Here is a 20,504-nt window from a genome sequence, read left to right on the forward strand (position 1 = left end):
CACATTGAGCGAAAATCGGATGTTGTATTCACGTACAATAAAAATTTTCTAGCTCGCACTTTCTTTTTTTCGTCTGAACAGTCGGAATCGGCTGTCAAAAGCACTATACCAGGGGTCTCCAAACTTTCTAAGCAAAGGGCCAGTTTATTGTCCTTCAGACTTTAGAGGGGCCAGATTGTGACCAGTGGGAGTAGAAAATGCCCTGATATCAGTGCCCCATCATTGGTTTCAATGGGAAGAATAGTGCCCCCATGATGATATCAGTGAGAAGAATAGTGCTCCATCATTAGTGTCAGTTGGTGGAATAATACCTCAAGGGCCAGATAAAGGCAAGCAAAGGCCCACATCCGGCCCCTGGACCACAGTTTGCAGACCACTGCACTATACTAACGATCAGATAATCAGCCAATCGTTCCTCCTATGGAATTTTTCTTCCATTTTTCTTATACTGTGTTCCCAGCTCCCAGAAAAAAAGTTTGGGCTTCAGGTAACCAATAAAAAGTTGTACAGTATACAGTAGTATACAGAGTTGAGTTTTAAAGGAATTTGTCGAAGACCCGACATCTCCGAAATGAAGAACAAAGGATGTTCTGACCATGAAGGGGTAATAAATATTTACTTACTTACACTCGCTTTTTTTATATATATACGGGTATAGTTGTGTCTGTTGGTGGTAGAAGATGACAAAACAGGGGGTTACTGGGTGTAAATATACAATAATATCATATTACCTCCTCGTCTGCCAGTTCCAACAATGTCTCCTCTCCACCTCGTACCTCTGCCTCTTTCGCTCGGGACTTCCTTTCTGTAGTTGACATCACTTCCTTTTTATATCTGGCATGAGTTCCTCTCTGCTTTCCATAGAGACCTTCTTTCTCGAAATAAGTGAAATTGCCACCTTGTGGATCCTAGGGGAACTGCAGCCCTAAGAAACGTGTGAACACAGCCTTGTGCTGTGTGTGTATGTAGTGTATATCCTTATAGATGGGGTCATCTCCACTCCCAACAAGGAGGATATATGTAAACAGCTTTGGGCTTGGGTTGAACATGATTTCCACCCAAACTCAAGTCATCCACAGTCTGGAAAAATGGAAGACTAATGCATCCGTCTACTGCTATAGCAACCAATTGCTAATTATGAACTTGCTAACTTTTGATCTGTAGTTAGAAGGCTTTCAAAGTGGCATGTCCTTTATAAAAGTCAGGGTTCCAAGCAGACTTTTGTCAGTATGTGTGATGACTTTGGGTAGAGTCACCTCACCTCCCGTCTCAGCTTGCATGAAGCACAACCCTTTTTCACTTGTTGCTTTGCTGTTCCTTTGTGTTTTTTGTGGGTTCGCCCTCAGTCTAAAATTACTTGGTCATTTTGGCCACCTACATCCACGTTGCCTGTTTGGATTTATGAGTGCACAAGGCCTTACCTCCTTCGTTGGGTCTAGTTGTTGCCTGCAACGTGGCACAACATTTCTCTATGTAGATACACAGTTTAAAAAATGACTTGACTATTTACCTGTATCTAGCATCCTGGGACCCTAGTTAATACTAACCCTAACCCTACCCTCACCCTCACCCTAGCCCTTATCTTTATATCTTCTCTGGAGTCTTATACAACTCACCACAGATTCTCATGAACACCTTCAAGACCTTTAATATCCACCAAGGATTTTGTATTGGTTTTTGCAGATTGGATGTGGATGAACACAATGGTTCTAAGCATACTTTGGTGCATCCTTGTCCTGGTAAACAGTTTGTCTACCTGAGGCTCCTATCTCTGGCTCTGATTCAGAGAACCTATAGGCTTCTCCTGAAGAGCCTGTTCTTAAACAAGTCCTGTATGACACTAATTTTAGGGACATTGTTGATACTCTAATTGATGCAGTAGGCTTTACTCTGCATTTTGGACATCAGATTGCTGTTTAGGCATTGGGTTTTTTTAGGGCTCCAAAGACCCTTCCTTTACATTCTATCTGTAGAGATGAATTTGTGGAGTAAGGATAAACTAAGGTCACATGATAGCAGGACACTGGCCCCATCAGCTGTAGAATTCCTTACATAACAAAGGGACGGGGATGCTGATGACATCATTGACCCAATATGGCCACATATTTGGACAGGGTCTTGGACTAAATATGTCCATGTGGCCATATTAGGTCAATAAGGTCACCTTACTGTTGAGAGATATCTCCAGTATTGTGGAGGAGTGCTTTCCCTTTCCAAGGTAATAATTGACAGGTGGTCCTTATCCACGGTGAACGAGTTTAGTCTCCTGCTCTAACGAACTTACTACTACAGAGGACCATTATGTTCCTGATTCTGTCATCTGCCCTAACGAAGATACCACCAAAGAAGTTTATGATGTTCTTGATTTAGTCTCCCACGCTAACAAACTTACCACTACAGAGGTTCAGGATGTTCCTGATTCCGTCACCTGCCCTAACAAAGATACCACCAAAGAAGTTCAAGATGTTTATGATTTAGTTTCCCGCTCTAACGAACGTTCCACTAGAGAGGTTCAGGATGTTCCTGATCCGGTCACCTGCCCTAACGAAGATACCACCAAAGAAGTTCATGATGTTTGTGATTTAGTCTCCGGCTCTAATGAACTTAGCCCTACAGAGGTTCAAGATGATACCACTAAAGAAGTTCATGATGTTCCTGAATTAGTGTCTCACTCTAATGAACATACCACTACAGAGGTTCAAGATGTTACTGATGCTGTCACCCACCTTAACGAACATACCACTAAAGAAGGTCAGGATGTTCCTGATTCAGTCTCCCTCTCTGATGACCATGTAGGCAGGTGCATACAAAAGGAGACAACAACAGAGTGCCTCTAAGTGCAGTATTTATTAAAGTGGAGTTCCGGCCTATTTTGCAACTTTAGTGATTGCTGGAGTGCTCGCTATGCTGATCAACAATTGGGCATTTTCAATTTTTTTCGGGGGTCCCTTACCTTATTTTCAGGGCATTTTTTATTGTACTTCCTCCTTCTCCCCCCTCTGTGGCCACGGCCACCGACATCACTGCCGCCTTTGCATTGCATCCTGGGAGCTGTTTGTCATCACTCCCAGGAGGCTGGAATCAGGAAGAACTCACAGGACACTCCCTGGAATCAGGAAGAAGGACACAGCAAATTACACTGCGGCTTCAGATGCCCACGTCTAAGATGGCCGCACTCAGACAGTGTTTTTTAAAGTAAGATTTTGACTAAAATCCAATACTGTACACCTTGTAAGTATGAGAATAGCGGTTCTGTGAAGGGCTATGGATTAGTATTATAGGGGTATTTTTAGTTAAAAAAAGGTATTTGAGGCTGGAACTCCGCTTTAAATAAGCGTGAGCACAATAGTGTAATAACTCACATGGTTGAAGATATATTAGGCTTGTAAGGGCTCCAGTGGTACATCAGATGGAGGATGTGAGTCCCAGGGTCCTGGAAAGATGACAAACTTTGGCCGATACGATGTTCTCCGTGGACGGATGGACGCTGACCAGTAGATCCTCCGTCTTCCGGGTTCGGCGAGGGGCAAAGGACCAAGCTGGAACGCAGCGTACGCTGCGTGACTTTACCGGAGTCAATGGTGACACCAAAAGTGGTACCACAACTGGAGAGGAAGTCGAGAGAAGCACAGTTCCTCTATGGTTTCCTGGGTCACTGGGGAAGCACCCAATTGGATGCTTCTGCCCCATGTGACTCTGGCAGCCATCTTGGGTCAGGCAGAGCCCCCTGTGCCTTTTGAGCATGCGCTGACCACTGATCTTGGAAGCAAGCGCTCACTGGAAGCAGCTCTGAGGGTTCTCCCTGAAGATGGATGAGATATCTCTGTACAGGGAGCTCTGATTTGGATTTTATTTCAGCAGTAAAGGAGTACAGGGCGAGTTACACTATTTTGGGAAAACAGTTGGAGCCCTTAAGATCTACGCATCAGAGGTTTTCTCCTGATTCTTGCTGTGTTTGACCCCGTGTGGGACTCTAGCGGAGGTGAGCATTAATGGCACCTTGTGAATTGGAGCACATGAACAAAGGAGCGATTCACATCGTGTGTGTTGTTGGGAAGCACATCTCTAACCTAGAGACTTTTTTGCATTTTTCTTGCACTTATCAAAGGAGGATTGTTATCCACATTTTGGTGTTAATGTGCACTTAACTCTATATTTATCTTTTTATTTATATTTTATTTATATTTAAGTTGTATTATTATCATTTGTATGCACTTTATCAGCAATTTTGTGTTTTTTTTTTATTTTTTTATATCAACAAATTTTTATTAAACGTATACAATACATATTCCAGAGCATTCGTTACAACAATATCACATGTAATGAAAATAACCTACAGAGGCATCCAAAGAAAACATAACATCAGACTGTATATGTATGTAGCACCCTCCTATGTAGGTACTAGTAAGGACATGGCTCGGTTTGGTGGGGGGGGGGGGGTAAGTGTAGCACCCTCCTAGGTAGGTGCTAGTGAGAGAGTATAGTTTTTGGCTCTGTCTGCCTATCAGAGGAGCAGCAGGGAGATCTATATTGATTTCTGCCTACCAGAGAGCAGGATCTGTGAGTTAGGTCTGCTCATGATGCTCAGTGTGTGATTCATCTGGTCTAGGGAGTGTTTCACATTGGTCCAATAGGGAAGCATATTGAACAGTGGGAGGAAGCCTGACCAAGGGGTACACAGGCTTTGATACAGTCCCAGTGATTGGCAGAGAGGTGGTCTCGGTGCATTATGGGATACTGTATAAAAGCCAGGAGCACATGTGCTGCGGGGTCTTTGGCTGGAGAGCGGAGTCCCGGAGGGAGGGTGGCCTCTGCCTCCTCCTCTGTAGCAGTGGCACTCTTATCTCTAACTTCAACTTGTTCAATTAAGCTTTGACAATAAGGCCTCATGCACACGGGGCATTAGAAAAAAACGAGCTGCAGAGCCACTGCCAACGCCAGGAAAAAGCAGCTGTAAAAACGTGCTTTTAGTAGCTTTTTCCATTGGCGTTAACGCCCGTTTAGCTGCGATAGCTTTTAGCAGTGTTTTTCTGCCTCTATTCAAAATCAATGGGTGCCTATGAGCTGTCTTTGATATGGCTTTAAGCCCATTGATTTGAATAGAAGTCGCATCCAAGTCGGATCAGGATGATCCGACTTGTGGTGCAACTTGCGATCTGAGGATCTTTGGGGGGAACTCCATGCCAAATTGGAAAAAAAAAACTGCATGGAGGTCCCCCCCAGGATCCCTACCAGGCCCTTCGGGTCTGGTATGGATTTTGAGGGGAATCCCACGCAAAAAAAACGGTGTAGGGTCCCCCCCAAAATCCATAACAGACCCTTATCTGGGCATGCAGCCAGGCAGGTCAGGAAAGGGGAGGGGACAAGCGAGCAGTCCAACCCCCTCCTGGACCATACCAGGCAACACGCCCTCAACATGGGGAGGTGGGTGCTTTGGGGCAGAGGGGGCTCTGCACTCCCCCACCCCCAAAGCACCTTGTCCCCCCCAAAGCCCCCCCTGCCCCAAAGCACCCACCTCCCCATGTTGAGGGCATGTGGCCTGTTATGGTCCAGGAGGGGGTGGGGCCGCTCGCTCGTCCCTTCCCCTTTCTTGACCTGCTGGGCTGCATGCTCGGATAAGGGTCTGGCATGGTTGAGCGTGTTTGGGGTGGAGGAATTTGACTGTCCTGACCTCAACCCGATAGAACACCTTTGGGATGAATTAGAGCACAGGCTGCGAGCCAGGTCTTCTCGTCCAACATCAGTGCCTGACCTCACAAATGGGTCTCTGGAAGAATGGTCAAACATTCCCATAGACACACTCCTAAACCTTGTGGACAGCCTTCCCAGAAGAGATGAAGCTGTTATAGCTGTAAAGGGTGGAAAAACTCAATATTGAACCCTACGGACTAAGAATGGGATGCCATCAAAATTAATGTGCGTGCAAAGGCAGGTGTCCCAATACTATTGACAGTATAGTGTACATTGTCAAAAACAGGTGGCTGAAGAGTTGATGCCGTGAGAGCTTCATCATAAATGGACATTATCCATAGAGTCCTGACCTCAACCATACAACATCAGTGCCTGACCTCACAAATGGGCTTCTCGAAGAATGGTCAAACATTCCCATAGACACACTCCTAAACCTTGTGGATGGCCTTCCCAGAAGAGTTGAAGCTGTTATAGCTGTAAAGGGTGACCCAACTCAATGTTGCACCCTACAGACTAAAGCCCCGTACACACGAGAAGAAATTCGGCCGGGAATTTTCGTCCGACGACCGATCTGCCGATTTTCGGCTTGTTAGTATGGTGCTCTCGACAACCGACTCCGACTTTTCGGCCGAAAAAATCTTGGTCTGCAGGCTATAAAGTTTTTGTCCTCCGTCAAAACACGTCCGATTTTCGTGCAGTCAGTACAGATTTCGATGGGGAAAAATCTTATGAGCAAGACTAGGCATGCTCAGAGATGAAAGAACACATACAAAGCAATCCAACACATGACGTCACTTCTGAAGTAGAATTCTGTCGTGCGGGAAAGTTTGTGTGCAGTCTAGAGCACATTCCAACCAACAGACACCACTCTGGACAAAAGACAGACAACCGGTCGGCGGAAATTCGTTGCGTGTGTACGAGGCTTAAGACTGGGATGTCATTAAAGTTCATGTGCGTGTAAAGGCAGGTGTCCCAATACTTTTGACAATACAGTGTAACTGTATTTATTTCAGGTACCTATTTAGCTCTGTCAGTTTACGTAGCGCTTCACATATACAGCATATTGTACATTCACGTCAAGGAGCTTACAATCTAAGGTCATTAACTCACATTTATACACATATTAGGGCCAGTTTGGACAGGAGACCATTAACCTTCCAGCAGGTCTTTGGAGTATGGGAGGAAATCAGAGTTCCTGGACCAAACCCACACAGGCACAGGGAGAACATGCAAACTCCAGGTAGGTGGTGTTGTGGTTGGGATTAGAATCGGTAACCCCAATGCTGCTAGGCGGAAGTGCTAACCACTTAGCCACCATGCTGATATATGAATTAATTTGGAACAATGAATATACGAAACGAATCCGAATATCGGAAATGAATCATTCTAACTTAACGAATATGATGAAACAAAATTAATAACTTAACGAATGAATTGGAAACAAAGTGAATTGTTCCGTTGTGCACATCTCGACTCCTATCTCCTTGTGAGCCCTGCACCTCAGTGCTCTAAATGTGTCTTATTAGGTCAGCTGTAACGAGCACGGGTCCGCTTTCTGAACACTCCGCCATCAAGCAGGTAGGCTACACAGTTAAGCCCCGTACACACGCGTCGAAAATTGGCAGGGAATTTTCAGCCAATGTCCAATCTGCCGATTTTCAGCTTGTTAGTATGATGTTTCCAACAACCAACTCCGACTTTTCGGCCAACACAACGGCCGATTTTCGTGCAGTCAGTACAGATTTCGACAGGGAAAAATATGATGAGCAAGTCTGGGCATGCTCAGTGAAGAAAGAACACAAAGAAAGCAACCCAACACATGACATCACTTCTGAAGTAGAATTTTGTTGGGCGAGAAAATTCGTGTGCAGTCTAGAGCACATTCCAACCAACAAAACACAACTCTGGACAAAAGAGTCGGCCGATAATCGTTGCGTGTGTACGGGCTTTAGTCCACCATCCCAACCATTCATGATAACACCATCCCTTATATGTTATACATGACGTTTGGTCAATGTTTAGGTGTTTGTCCAACTGCTCAAACAGCCAAGGTGGTGACCTCACTTCTACCCAGACGTGAAGTCTCTATGGTTAGACAGGAAGTGATGTCAGATAAAGACAAGAAGTTCCAGGTGAAAGGTGAATTGGGAGGAAGTAGAGAGGAGACATTGCTGGAAGTGGCAGCAGAGGAGGTAATACGATATTATTTTCTATTTACACCCACATAACGGCATGAATTAGGATGGAGGCGAACTGGAGTCACATGACTGAGAAGATACTAAACCTCAGCCTGGAAATCATCTACCTGCTGACCGGAGAGGTGAGGAGGATTCTGGGAGGTCACATGACATCACTCTTATCTCTATTAATAAAACACAGACCTGACCCGTGTTCCGTGAAAAAAATCATACCCGTGAGAAAACCATACCCTCGTCACTTCCGGTGCACCTACGGAGGGTATGGATATATCACGGTAGTGTGTGTAACGTTACACTTGCCGCGGTTACATTAAAACAGCTCCTCTGCAAAATCAGTCATCTCTGCTCCTATCCCTGTCACTTCCATGATCTCGGCTAATAAATATAAAAGCGGATCACGGAGCCGACATCTCCGTCATTTACATTTCATACACCCGCCGCCGCTTTTATATTTAGTAGCCGACATCAGGGAAGTGAGAGGGATAGGAGCGGAGATGACTCATGTTGCAGCCGAACTGTTTTAATGTAACCGCCGCAAGTGTAACATTACACACACTGCCGTGATCATTTCATACCCTCCGAGCATGCGCACTTGTCAACTTCTCCGCTGTTCAATGACGTATCCGGGGCTCTGAGCATGCGCACTGCTACGCTGCTCACCTGTTTCTGACAGGAAGTGACGAGGGTATGGAATTCTAACGAGGTATGGTTTTCTAACGTTACACCGGAGAGGTGAGGAGGATTCTGGGAGGTCACATGACATCACTCTTATCTCTATTAATAAAACACAGACCTGACCGGAGAGGTGAGGAGGATTCTGGGAGGTCACATGACATCACTCTTATCTCTAATAATAAAACACAGACCTGACCGGAGAGGTGAGGAGGATTCTGGGAGGTCACATGACATCACTCTTATCTCTAATAATAAAACACAGACCTGACCGGAGAGGTGAGGAGGATTCTGGGAGGTCACATGACATCACTCTTATCTCTATTAATAAAACACAGACCTGACCGGAGAGGTGAGGAGCATTCTGGGAGGTCACATGACATCACTCTTATCTCTAATAATAAAACACAGACCTGACCGGAGAGGTGAGGAGGATTCTGGGAGGTCACATGACATCACTCTTATCTCTAATAATAAAACACAGACCTGACCGGAGAGGTGAGGAGGATTCTGGGATTCTAACATGATATTCCTATTGGTTTTCCAATACAGAGATTTCCTCCTATGAAGTCAGGTGATCATATGACCATCACAGTGCCTCCATGTGACTCCCTAAAACCTGAGAGACACAACATGAAGAAGATTCTAGAAGTCACCAAGAAGATGATGGAGCTGCTGACAGGAGAGGTGAGCGGTGCTGGGAATTCTGGGACATTATCCAGTAACAGACAAGGGATGTGTCTGGATGGTGACTGTATCATTGTGTGTGTCAGGTTCCTATAAGGTGTCAGGATGTCACTGTCTATTTCTCCATGGAGGAGTGGGAGTATTTAGAAGGACACAAGGATCTCTACAAGGACGTCATGATGGAGAATCAGCCGCCCCTCACATCACCGGGTAAGAGGAGACTTTATTGTAAAGGAGAGAGCAGTACGGAGGATCCACCTAGATCCCCAATCATCTGATAAACACATAGAAACAATGTATTCAGTCAGTGTGTGTGTTTCCTACAGATGGATCCAGTAATGGGAACCCACCAGAGAGATGTCCCCGTCCTCTGTATTCCCGGGATTCCACACAGGAATGTCACACCATCCCCCACCATCATCAGGTAGATGAGGAACAATCACTGATAGTATCATTAGGATCTGTACATTATCTGCATTGTTACCATTGATGTCATTTTTATTATATATTCAGAGTGGAGACCTGAGAGATTCTACAGTTGAAGTTAAAGAAGAGATAAAAGAGGAGGATGATGAGGATGGGGTGATGGAGAAGTCAGAGATTCTAAAAGAACACAAAGATCTCTCCCAGGACACCATGGTGGGATCATCCAACTACAGAAACCCACCAGAGAGATGTCCCCGTCCTCTGTATTCCCGGGATTCCACACAGGAAGGTCACACCATCCCTCACCATCATCAGGTAGATGAGGAACAATCACTGATAGTTATACTTTATACACAAGCTTCTTTGTTACAATAATTGTATTTATATATTTAGAGTGGAAACCTCAGGGATGATACTGTTGCTGTCAAAGAAGAGTTTAAAGAGGAGGATGAGGAGTATGGAGTGATGGAGGAGTTTTCAGAAGGACACAAGGATATGATGAAGCCACCTAATACCAGGAACCCCCCAGAGAGATGTCCCTGTCCTCTGTATTCCCTGGATTCCACACAGGAAGGTCACACCATCCCCCACCATCATCAGGTGGGTGGAGTTGAGGGTCGGGAACATAAAGTGATTGAACACTCTGACATGTGGAGACGATGTGTGGACTCTACAAGATGATATTTTCTATGTGATCTCACATCATAAATACTTCTATGTTACAGATGTTATTTTCTGCCATTCTGTTGGTTTAGGGTGAAGACCTGATGAAGATGAAAGTTGAGGGTGAAGTAGAAGAGACGTATGTGAGGGATGATCAGCAATATACGGGGGAGGCTGGAATGACGAGGACATTCAAAGAGGAGGACACTCCTACAGAGATCAGCACAGGTGACCCATAATATATTCTTCTCTTATCTCTGCTCTGTTACTGCTCACTGATTGGTCCAGAGTAGGGCGGGAGCTGAGTGATATGAGCCAATAAAAGTTTGATAATGGTGCCGCATATCACCAGAAGCCTAGGCCTATGGTCACTTGTTCTATGGTAAAGGGTCTGCAACTTTGAACTTCTTGCTTATCAGAGATCACATGGCCCAGTGCCTAGGCTTGTGGTTGTGTAAAGAGCATGGACCTCCCAGTCCCCATTGGTTCCTGCTCTTCTGACAAGGCTGTGTAAATGTAGAAGTGATCTGGGAGGAGGACCAAAGGCCCTTTGACTGAAGAGGGGAAGAGTCCCAGCTGGTTGGGACATCCACAGAGAACATCTGCTCACTCATATCTACCTGATCCAGATGGAATCTTGATGTAAGTGAGCTAACCCTCTCAGATCTATTGATGATGTTTTTATATTTTTCCAGGACACGCCATGGAGAAACCCTCAAAGGATCGTCTCACTTTATCTCCAGGTTGTAAAATGGAAGATGAGGACATCACAGGAGATTGTGGAGGAGAAAAGACAATGAGCTCAACTATGGATGGTGGACTTCACAGTGTGGATAGACCATGGAATCCCTCCGACTCTGAGCAACCTCGTACTGTGAGGGATGGTGCCGGAATTCAGGGGAAGGAGACATTGTCCTGTCTTGAATGTGGGGAAAGTTTTAGCTCCAAATTAAATCTTAGTGTACTTCAGAGATCTCACACAGGAGAGAAGTCGTATTCCTGCCCCAAGTGCCAGAAATGTATTTCAGATGAGACTAACCTTTCCAGACATCAAAGACTGCACACAGGCCAGAAGTCCCACGCCTGCTCTGATTGCGGGAAATGTTTTTCTCGTAAATCAAAATTGGACTTACATTACAGAACTCACACGGGGGAGAAGCCGTATGCCTGCCCGGAGTGTGGGAAATGTTTTTCCCAGAGGTCCCATGTTTACTCACATCAGAAGTCTCACATGGATGAGAAGCCGTATGCTTGTTCAATGTGCGGGAAATGTTTTTCGCGGAAGTCCAGTCTTGCTGAACACCAAATAAGGCACATGGGTAAAAAGCCGTTTTCATGCCCTGAGTGCGGGAAATGTTTTACATGGAAATCGAACCTTGTTGTACATAAAAGATCTCACACGGGGGAGAAGCCGTATTCCTGCCCTGAGTGCGGGAAATGTTTTACACAAAAGTCTCATCTTACCAAACATCAGAGAACCCACACAACCCCCGAGGTGTATTAGTGTCCTGAGTGCGGGAAATGTCTTCTATATGTTCCCTGGCCTGGCAGGAAGCTGTACTGGAGCAAGATACAGTGTAGTATAATGGGACTGGACTAGTAGATGACTGGAATGGTAGATGAATGGACTGACAGCAGATTGGAGCGGTAGAAGACTGCACTTGTAGATAACTGGAGTGGTAGAAGACTGGATTGGTAGATGATGGATCTGGTAGAAGACTGGACTGGTAGATGACTGGAGTGGTAGAAGACTGGACTGGTAGATGACTGGAGTGGTAGAAGACTGGAATGGTGGATTACTGGAGTGGTAGAAGACTGGAATAGTGGATGACTGGAGTGGTAGAGGACTAGAGTGGTAGATGACTGGAGTGGTAGAAGACTGGACTAGTAGATGACTGAAGTGGTAGAAGACTGGACTAGTAGATAGCTAGAATGATAGAAGACTGGACTGGTAGATGAATAGTCTGGTAAATAAATGGAGCAGTAGATGGCTGGAATATTAAATGACTGGATTGGTAGATGACTAGAGTGGTAGAAGACTGGTCTGGTAGATGACTGGACTTGTAAATGACTGGAGTGGTAGATGACTGGAATGGTAGATGATTAGAGTGGTAGACGACTGGAGTGGTAGAGGACTGAGCTGGTAGATGGCTGGAGTGGTAGATGACTAGAGTGGTAGATGACTAGAGTGGTAGATGACTAGAGTGGTAGATGACTAGAGTGGTAGACGACTGGAGTGGTAGAGGACTTGAATGGTAGAAGACTGGAGTGGTAAAAGACTGGAGGGGTAGAGGTCTGGAGTGGTAGAAGACTCAAGTGGTAGAGGACTAGAGTGGTCGAGTACTGGAGTAGTAGAAGACTGGAGTGGTAGATGACTGGACTAGTAGATGACTGGACTAGTAGATGACTGGATGAGGTAGAAGACTGGAGTGGTAGAAGACTGCATTGGTAGATAACTGGAGTAGTAGAAGACTGGATTGGTAGATAATGGATGTGGTAGAAGGCTGGAGTGGTAGATGACTGGTTCGGTAGAAGACTGAAACGGTGGATGACTGGAGTGGTAGAAGACTAGAGTGGTAGAGTACTGGAGTGGTAGAAGGCTGGACTAGTAGATGACTGGAATGATAGATGACTAGAAAGGTAGAAGACTGGACTGGTAGATGACTGCAGTGGTAGATGACTGGTCTGGTAAATGAATGGAGCAGTAGATTTCTGGAATGGTAGAGGACTGGAATGGTAGAGGAATGGACCGGTAGATGACTCGACTGATAGATGAATGGAACCAGCATGAATGGACTGGTAGATGCTTAGAGTTGTAGAGGACTGGATTGGTAGATGACTGTAATGGTAGATAACTAGAGTGGTAAAAGACTGGACTGGTAGATGACTGGACTGGTAGATGACTCGAGTAGTAGAGGACTGGAGTGGTAAAAGACTGAGCTGGTAGATGACTGGAGTGGTAGAGGACTGAAATGGTAGATGACTTGAGTGGTAGATGACTGGAGTGGTCGATGACGGGGGTGGTAGAGGACTGGAATGGTAGAAGACTGGAATGGTAGAAGACTGGAGTGGTAAAAGACTGGAGTGGTAAAAGACTGGAGTGGTAAAAGACTGGAGTGGTAGAAGCCTTGGGTGGTAGGAGACTTGAGTGGTAGATGACTGGACTGGTAGAAGTCTGAAGTAGTAGATGACTGGACAGGGTAGAAGATTGGAGTGGTAGAAGACTGGACTGGTAGATGACTGGACTGGTCGAGTACTGGAGTAGTAGAAGACTGGAGTGGTAGATGACTAGACTGGTAGAAGACTGAAGTTGTAAATGACTAGACTAGTAGATGACTGGACTGGTAGATGACTGAAGTGGTCGAGGACTGGAGTAGTAAAAGAGTGAACTGGTAGAAGACTGAACTGGTAAATGACTGGACTAGTAGATGACTGGACGGGAGTGGTAAGAGGACTGGAGTGGTAGAAGACTGGTGTGGTAGAAGGCTGGAGTGGTAGAGGAAAGGAGTGGTAGAAGATTGGAGTGGTAAGAGGACTCGAGTGTTAGGGAACTGGATTGGTGGAGGACTCGAGTGGTAGAGGACAGGAGTGGTAGAAGACTGGAGTGGTAAAAGACTGGAGTGGTAGAAGCCTGGGGTGGTAGGAGACTCGAGTGGTAGATGACTGGACTGGTAGAAGTCTGACATAGTAGATGACTGGACGGGGTAGAAGATTGGAGTGGTAGAAGACTGGACTGGTATACGACTGGTGTGGTCGAGTACTGGAGTAGTAGAAGACTGGAGTGGTAGATGACTGGACTGGTAGAAGACTGAAGTTGTAAATGACTAGACTAGTAGATGACTGGACGAGGTAGAAGACTGGACTGGTAGATGACTGAAGTGGTCGAGGACTGGAGTAGTAAAAGAGTGGACTGGTAGAAGACTGAACTGGTAGATGACTGGACTAGTAGATGACTGGACGGGAGTGGTAAGAGGACTGGAGTGGTACAGGACTGGAGTGGTAGAAGACTGGTGTGGTAGAAGGCTGGAGTGGTAGAGGAAAGGAGTGGTAGAAGATTGGAGTGGTAGAAGATTGAAATGGTAAGAGGACTCAAGTGTTAGGGAACTGGATTGGTGGAGGACTCGAGTGGTAGAAGACTAGACTGGTAGAAGACTGGAGTGGTAGAAGACTGGAGTGGTAAAAGACTGGAGTGGTAAAAGACTGGAGTGGTAGAAGCCTGGGGTGGTAGGAGACTCGAGTGGTAGATGACTGGACTGGTAGAAGTCTGAAGTAGTAGATGACTGGACGGGGTAGAAGATTGGAGTGGTAGAAGACTGGACTGGTATATGACTGGAGTGGTCGAGTACTGGAGTAGTAGAAGACTGGAGTGGTAGATGACTGGACTGGTAGAAGAATGAAGTTGTAAATGACTAGACTAGTAGATGACTGGACGAGGTAGAAGACTGGACTGGTAGATGACTGAAGTGGTCGAGGACTGGAATAGTAAAAGACTGGACTGGTAGAAGACTGAAGTGGTAGATGACTGGACTAGTAGAAGACTGGACTGGAGTCGTAAGAGGACAGGAGTGGTAGAGGACAGGAGTGGTAGAAGACTGGTGTGGTAGAGGAAAGGAGTGGTAGAAGATTGGAGTGGTAGAAGATTGGAGTGGTAAGAGGACTCGAGTGGTAGAGGACTGGATTGGTGGAGGACTCGAGTGGTAGAAGACTAGACTGGAAGAAGACTGGAGTGGTAGAGGAAAGGAGTGGTAGAAGATTGGAGTGGTAAGAGGACTTGAGTGTTAGAGAACTGGATTGGTGGAGGACTCGAGTGGTAGAAGACTAGACTGGAAGAAGACTGGAGTGGTAGAGGACTCAACATCCCCCACCTTTAGTATTCCATTTTACGTAAAACATACATAAAAAAACGATCCTTAATTCTTTGTCTAATCTCGGCAGTCATAACATGAATTGACATAAATTTTTTAAATAAAATATTTATAAAACAAATTGACATTTACAAGCAATGTATGTCTCCAACGTACGCTCAGAATGTACAATATATAACAGAGAGTGATGGGGCGGAGGTAAGCCCATGGCGAGAAGAAGTTCCCAACCGTAGGCCTGAGAAGTGCAACTAGAAGGCGGAGTTTCCTCGGCTCATCATGAGTGTTTTTTCTTGATCTCCAGCATGATTTGTTTCAGCTCGTCGATATTTTTATCTATAGCGTCCAGTCTCTTTACCAGCAGAGAATACTTTTGATCGCAGTGACAATGACACGTACAAGGTGGCTCGTTGTGGTGGTTCTGGCTTTCGGCTTGGGAATCGGGATCTGGAATTAGAAATTCATCTTCTTCTCTCTGTAAAACCAAAAATGATACATTATATTGTCAAAAGTATTGGGACGCCTGCCTTTACACACACATGAACTTTAATGGCATCCCAGTCTTAGTCCGTAGGGTTCAATATTGAGTTGGCCCACCCTTTGCAGCTATAACAGCTTCAACTCTTCTGGGAAGGCTGTCCACAAGGTTTAGGAGTGTGTCTATGGGAATGTTTGACTATTCTTCCAGAAGTGCATTTGTGAGGTGAGGAACTGATGTAGACGAGAAGAGCTGGCTCACAGTCTCTTCTCTAATTTACCCCAAAGGTGTTCTGTCGAGGTCAGGACAGACAAGTTCCTCCACCCCAAACTCGCTCATCCATGTCTATGGTCCTCGCTTTGTGCACTGGTCCAAATCATTTGGTGGAGGGGGGATTATGGTGTGGGGTTGTTTTTCAGCGGTTGGGCTTGGCCCTTAAGTTCCAGTAAAGGGAACCCTTAGGGCGACGCTCTTCCATGTCTTTATGGACCTTACTTTGTGCACTGGTGAGTCATGTTGGAACAGGAAGGGGCCATCCCCAAACTGTTCCCATAAAGTTGGGAGTATCAAATTGTCCAAAATGTCTTGGTATGCTGACACCTTAAGAGTTCCCTTCGTTCTAATTCTTAGCAAAGGTGTTCTATCGGGTTAAGGTCAGGACTCTGTGCAGGCCAGTCAAGCTCCTCTACCCCAAACTCGCTCATCCATGTCTTTATGGACCTTGCTTTGTGCACTGGTCCAAATCATTTGGTGGAGGGGGGATTATGGTGTGGGGTTGGGCTTGGCCCCTTAGGTCCAGTGAAGGGAACGCTTGAAGGCATTGCTCTTCCGTGTCTTTATGGACCTTGCTTTGTGCACTGTTGCGCAGTCATGTTGGAACAGGAAGGCGCCATCCCCAAACTGTTCCCACAACGTTGGGGGCATGAAATTGTCCAAAATGTCTTGGTATGCTGACGTCTTAAGAGTTCCCTTCACTCGAATTCTTACCAAAGGTGTTCTATCGGGTTGAGTTCAGGATTCTGACCAGGCCAGTCATGTTCCTCCACCAAAAACTCATCCATGTCTTTATGGACCTTGCTTTGTGCACCGGTCCAAATCATTTGGTGGAGGGGGGATTATGGTGTGGGGTTGGGCTTGACTTTTGGGGGTTGGGCTTGGCCCCTTAGGTCCAGTGAAGGGAACGCTTGAAGGCATCACTCTTCCATGTCTTTATGGACCTTGCTTTGTGCACTGGTCCAAACATTTGGTGGAGGGGGATTATGGTTTGGGGTTGTTTTTCAGGGGTTGGGCTTGGCCCCTTAGTTCAAGTGAAGGGAACTCTTAAGGCGTCGCTCTTCCATGTCTTTATGGACCTTGCTTTGTGCACTGGTGCGCAGTCATGTTGGAACAGGAAGGGGCCATCCCCAAACTCTTCCCACAAAGTTGGGAGCATGAAATTGTCCAAAACGTCTTGGTATGCTGACGCCTTAGGAGTTCCCTTCGCTCGAATTCTTACTAAATGTGTTCAATGGGGTTGAGTTCAGGATTCTGACCAGGTCAGTCAAGTTTCTCCACCAAAAACTCGCTCATCTATGTCTTTATGGACTTTGCTTTGTGCACTGGTCCAAATCATTTGGTGGAGGGGGGATTATGGTGTGGGGTTGGGCTTGGCCCCTTAGGTCCAGTGAAAGGAACTCCTTAGGCGTCCCTCTTCCATATCTTTATGGGCCTTGCTTTGTGCACTGGTCCAAATCGTTTGGTGGAGGGGGTGTGGGGTTGGGCTTGGCCCCTTAGGTCCAGTGAAGGGAACTCTTGAAGGCGTCGCTCTTCCATGTCTTTATGGACCTTGCTTTGTTTACTGGTGAGCAGTCATGTTGGAACAGGAAGGGCCCATCCCCAAACTGTTCCCACAAGGTTGGGGGCATGAAATTGTCCAAAATGTCTTGGTATGTTGATGCCTTAAGATTTCCCTTCGCTGGAACTAAGGGGCCAAACCCAACCCCTGAGGTCAGGACTCTGTGCAGTCAAGTTCCTTCACCCCAAACTTGCTCTTCCATGTATTTATGGACCTTGCTTTGTGCACTGGTGAGTCATGTTGGAACAGAAAGGGGCCATCCCCAAACTCCTCCCACAAGGTTGGGGGCATGAAATTGTCCAAAATGTCATCGTATGCTGACGCCTTAGGAGTTCCCTTCGCTCGAATTCTTACCAAAGGTGTTCAATGGGGTTGAGGTCAGGACTCTGTGCAGGCCAGTCAAGTTCCTTCACCCCAAACTCACTCATCCATGTCTTTATGGACTTTGCTTTGTGCACTGGTCCAAATCATTTGGTGGAGGGGGGATTATGGTGTGGGGTTGGGCTTGGCCCCTTAGGTCCAGTGAAAGGAACTCCTTAGGCGTCCCTCTTCCATATCTTTATGGGCCTTGCTTTGTGCACTGGTCTAAATCATTTGGTGGAGGGGAGGGGATTATGGTGTGGGGATGTTTTTCAGGGGTTGGGCTTGGCACCTTAGTTCCAGTGAAGGGAACGCTTGAAGGCATTGCTCTTCCATGTCTTTATGGACCTTGCTTTGTGCACTGGTGAGTCATGTTGGAACAGGAAGGGGCCATCCCCAAACTCCTCCCACTAGGTAGGTGGCATGAAATTGTCCAAAACGTCTTGGTATTCTGACGCCTTAAGAGTTCCCTTCACTGGAACTAAGGGTCCAAGCCCAACCCCTGAGGTCAGGCCAGTCAAGTTCCTTCACCCCAAACTCGCTCTTCCATGTCTTTATGGACCTTGCTTTGTGCACTGGTCCAATCATTTGGTGGAGAGGGGATTATGGTGTGGGGTTGTTTTTCAGGGGTTGGGCTTGGCCCCTTAGTTCCAGTGAAAGGAACTCTTAAGGCGTTGCTCTTCCGTGTGTTTATGGACCTTGCTTTGTGCACTGGTGCGCAGTCATGTTGGAACAGGAAGGGGCCATCCCCAAACTCTTCCCACAAAGTTGGGGGCATGAAACGTCTTGGTATTCTGACGCCTTAAGAGTTCCCTTCACTGGAACTAAGGGGCCAAGCCAAACCCCCAAAAGCCAAGCCCAACCCCCAAAAGTCAAGCCCAACCCCCAAAAGCCAAGCCCAACCCCCAAAAGTCAAGCCCACACCATAATCTTCCCTCCACCAAATGATTTGGAGGGGTGGCCCAATACTTTTGGCAATATAGTGTGGATGAGTGAGTTTGGGGTGAAGGAACTGGAGTCCTGACCTCAACCTGATATAACACCTTTGGAAAGACTTATTTAGAATTAGAGCGGAGGCCTTCTCGTCCAACATCAGTGCCTGGCCTCACAAATTCACTTCCGGAAGAATGGTCAAACATTCCCATAGACACCATAAATCAATAACAGTGCAGCACAATAAATAATAATATCTATAATACACATAGGCCACATCAGACAAGAGTACCGGTGAAGCCCAAAAGTCCCCCGATAAACAGGTATGACTTCAATATCCAATGAGAGAGAGGATGTTAGAAGAAAGATCCACTGCAGGTGACAGTCCCTTCCCCCATAGGCAATACAATGACCTCACCTCACTGTAAGACCCCAGTTTTACCAGCCGGTCATACAAACTTTTGTTCCACCAAACGGAAACGTAGGAGGTATAAATATGGAAGATGTTCTCCAGCGCTCCACCAGCTCCCAACCTCTTCGAGAAGAAGTCCCCCTTTATACTCCGACCAATGGTGCTCCCCGTTCTATGGGCGGAGTTTGGGGAGTGGAATATCATTCAACAACACGAGTTCCTCCCACTGTGTGCTCAGAAGCCGATGCTGCCGGACGCATCCTTACTGGGCCACCTCTGATGTGATAGGAGACCTCTGATATGAATGGGAGACCTCTGATGTGATAGGAGACCTCTGATATGAATGGGAGACCTCTGATGTGATAGGAGGACCTCTGATATGAATGGGAGACCTCTGATGTGATAGGAGACCTCTGATGTGATAGGAGACCTCTGATGTGATAGGAGACCTCTGATGTGATAGGAGGACCTCTGATATGAATGGGAGACCTCTGATGTGATAGGAGACCTCTGATGTGATAGGAGACCTCTGATGTGATAGGAGACCTCTGATGCGATAGGAGGACCTCTGATGTAATAGGAGACCTCTGATATGAATGGGAGACCTCTGATGTGATAGGAGGACCTCTGATGTGATAGGAGGACCTCTGATGTGATAGGAGGACCTCTGATATGAATGGGAGACCTCTGATGTGATAGGAGACCTCTGATGTGATAGGAGGACCTCTGATGTAATAGGAGACCTCTGATGTGAATGGGAGACCTCTGATGTGATAGGAGGACCTCTGATATGAATGAGGGTCCTCTGATGTGATAGGAGACCTCTGATATGAATGGGGGTTCTCTGATGTGATAGGAGGACCTCTGATATGAATGGGGGTCCTCTGATGTGATAGGAGACCTCTGATATGAATGGGGGAACCTCTGATGTGAATGGGGGTCCTCTGATATGAATGGGGGTCCTCTGATGTGATAGAAGGACCTCTGATATGAATGGGGGACCTCTGATGTGATAGGAGGACCTCTGATATGGATGGGGACCTCTGATATGATAGGAGACCTCTGATATGAATGGGAGACATCTGATGTGATAGGAGGACCTCTGATGTGATAGGAGGACCTCTGATATGAATGGGGGTCCTCTGATGTGATAGGAGGACCTCTGATATGAATGGGGGTCCTCTGATGTGATAGGAGGACCTCTGATATGAATGGGGGTCCTCTGATGTGATAGGAGGACCTCTGATATGAATGGGGATCCTCTGATGTGATAGGAGGACCTCTGATG

At 46.4% G+C, this 20,504-nt stretch overlaps 4 protein-coding genes and 1 pseudogene across 6 annotated transcripts in view; all 5 read right to left on the reverse strand.

Annotated features, from left to right (window-relative positions):
• Positions 1–20,504, reverse strand: part of LOC309562622 (uncharacterized protein) — a gene marked incomplete at its 3' end in the record, with an annotated part of 500,517 nt that overhangs the window by 204,537 nt on the left and 275,476 nt on the right. The window lies entirely within an intron of this gene.
• The window catches only part of LOC309562780 (uncharacterized protein), a 215,418-nt gene that overhangs the window by 160,478 nt on the left and 34,436 nt on the right, over positions 1–20,504 (reverse strand). The window lies entirely within an intron of this gene.
• LOC309562773 (uncharacterized protein) overlaps positions 1–20,504 on the reverse strand; it is a 94,037-nt gene that overhangs the window by 10,775 nt on the left and 62,758 nt on the right. The gene's annotated exons all lie outside the window — the stretch shown is intronic.
• The window catches only part of LOC309562730, a 45,805-nt pseudogene that overhangs the window by 10,676 nt on the left and 14,625 nt on the right, over positions 1–20,504 (reverse strand). The gene's annotated exons all lie outside the window — the stretch shown is intronic.
• The window catches only part of LOC309562850 (uncharacterized protein), a gene marked incomplete at its 5' end in the record, with an annotated part of 71,299 nt that continues 66,116 nt past the window's right edge, over positions 15,322–20,504 (reverse strand). For both annotated transcript variants that reach the window (XM_082267167.1, XM_082267168.1), the window contains one exon: positions 15,322–15,674. In XM_082267167.1, the coding sequence (XP_082123293.1) occupies positions 15,477–15,674 (198 nt within the window). In that variant the 3' untranslated portion in view covers positions 15,322–15,476. The remainder of the gene's footprint in view (positions 15,675–20,504) is intronic.

This window comes from Pelophylax lessonae (genome assembly GCF_965119305.1).
Source record: "Pelophylax lessonae genome assembly, chromosome: 9".
Classification (NCBI taxonomy): Eukaryota; Metazoa; Chordata; class Amphibia; order Anura; family Ranidae; genus Pelophylax; species Pelophylax lessonae.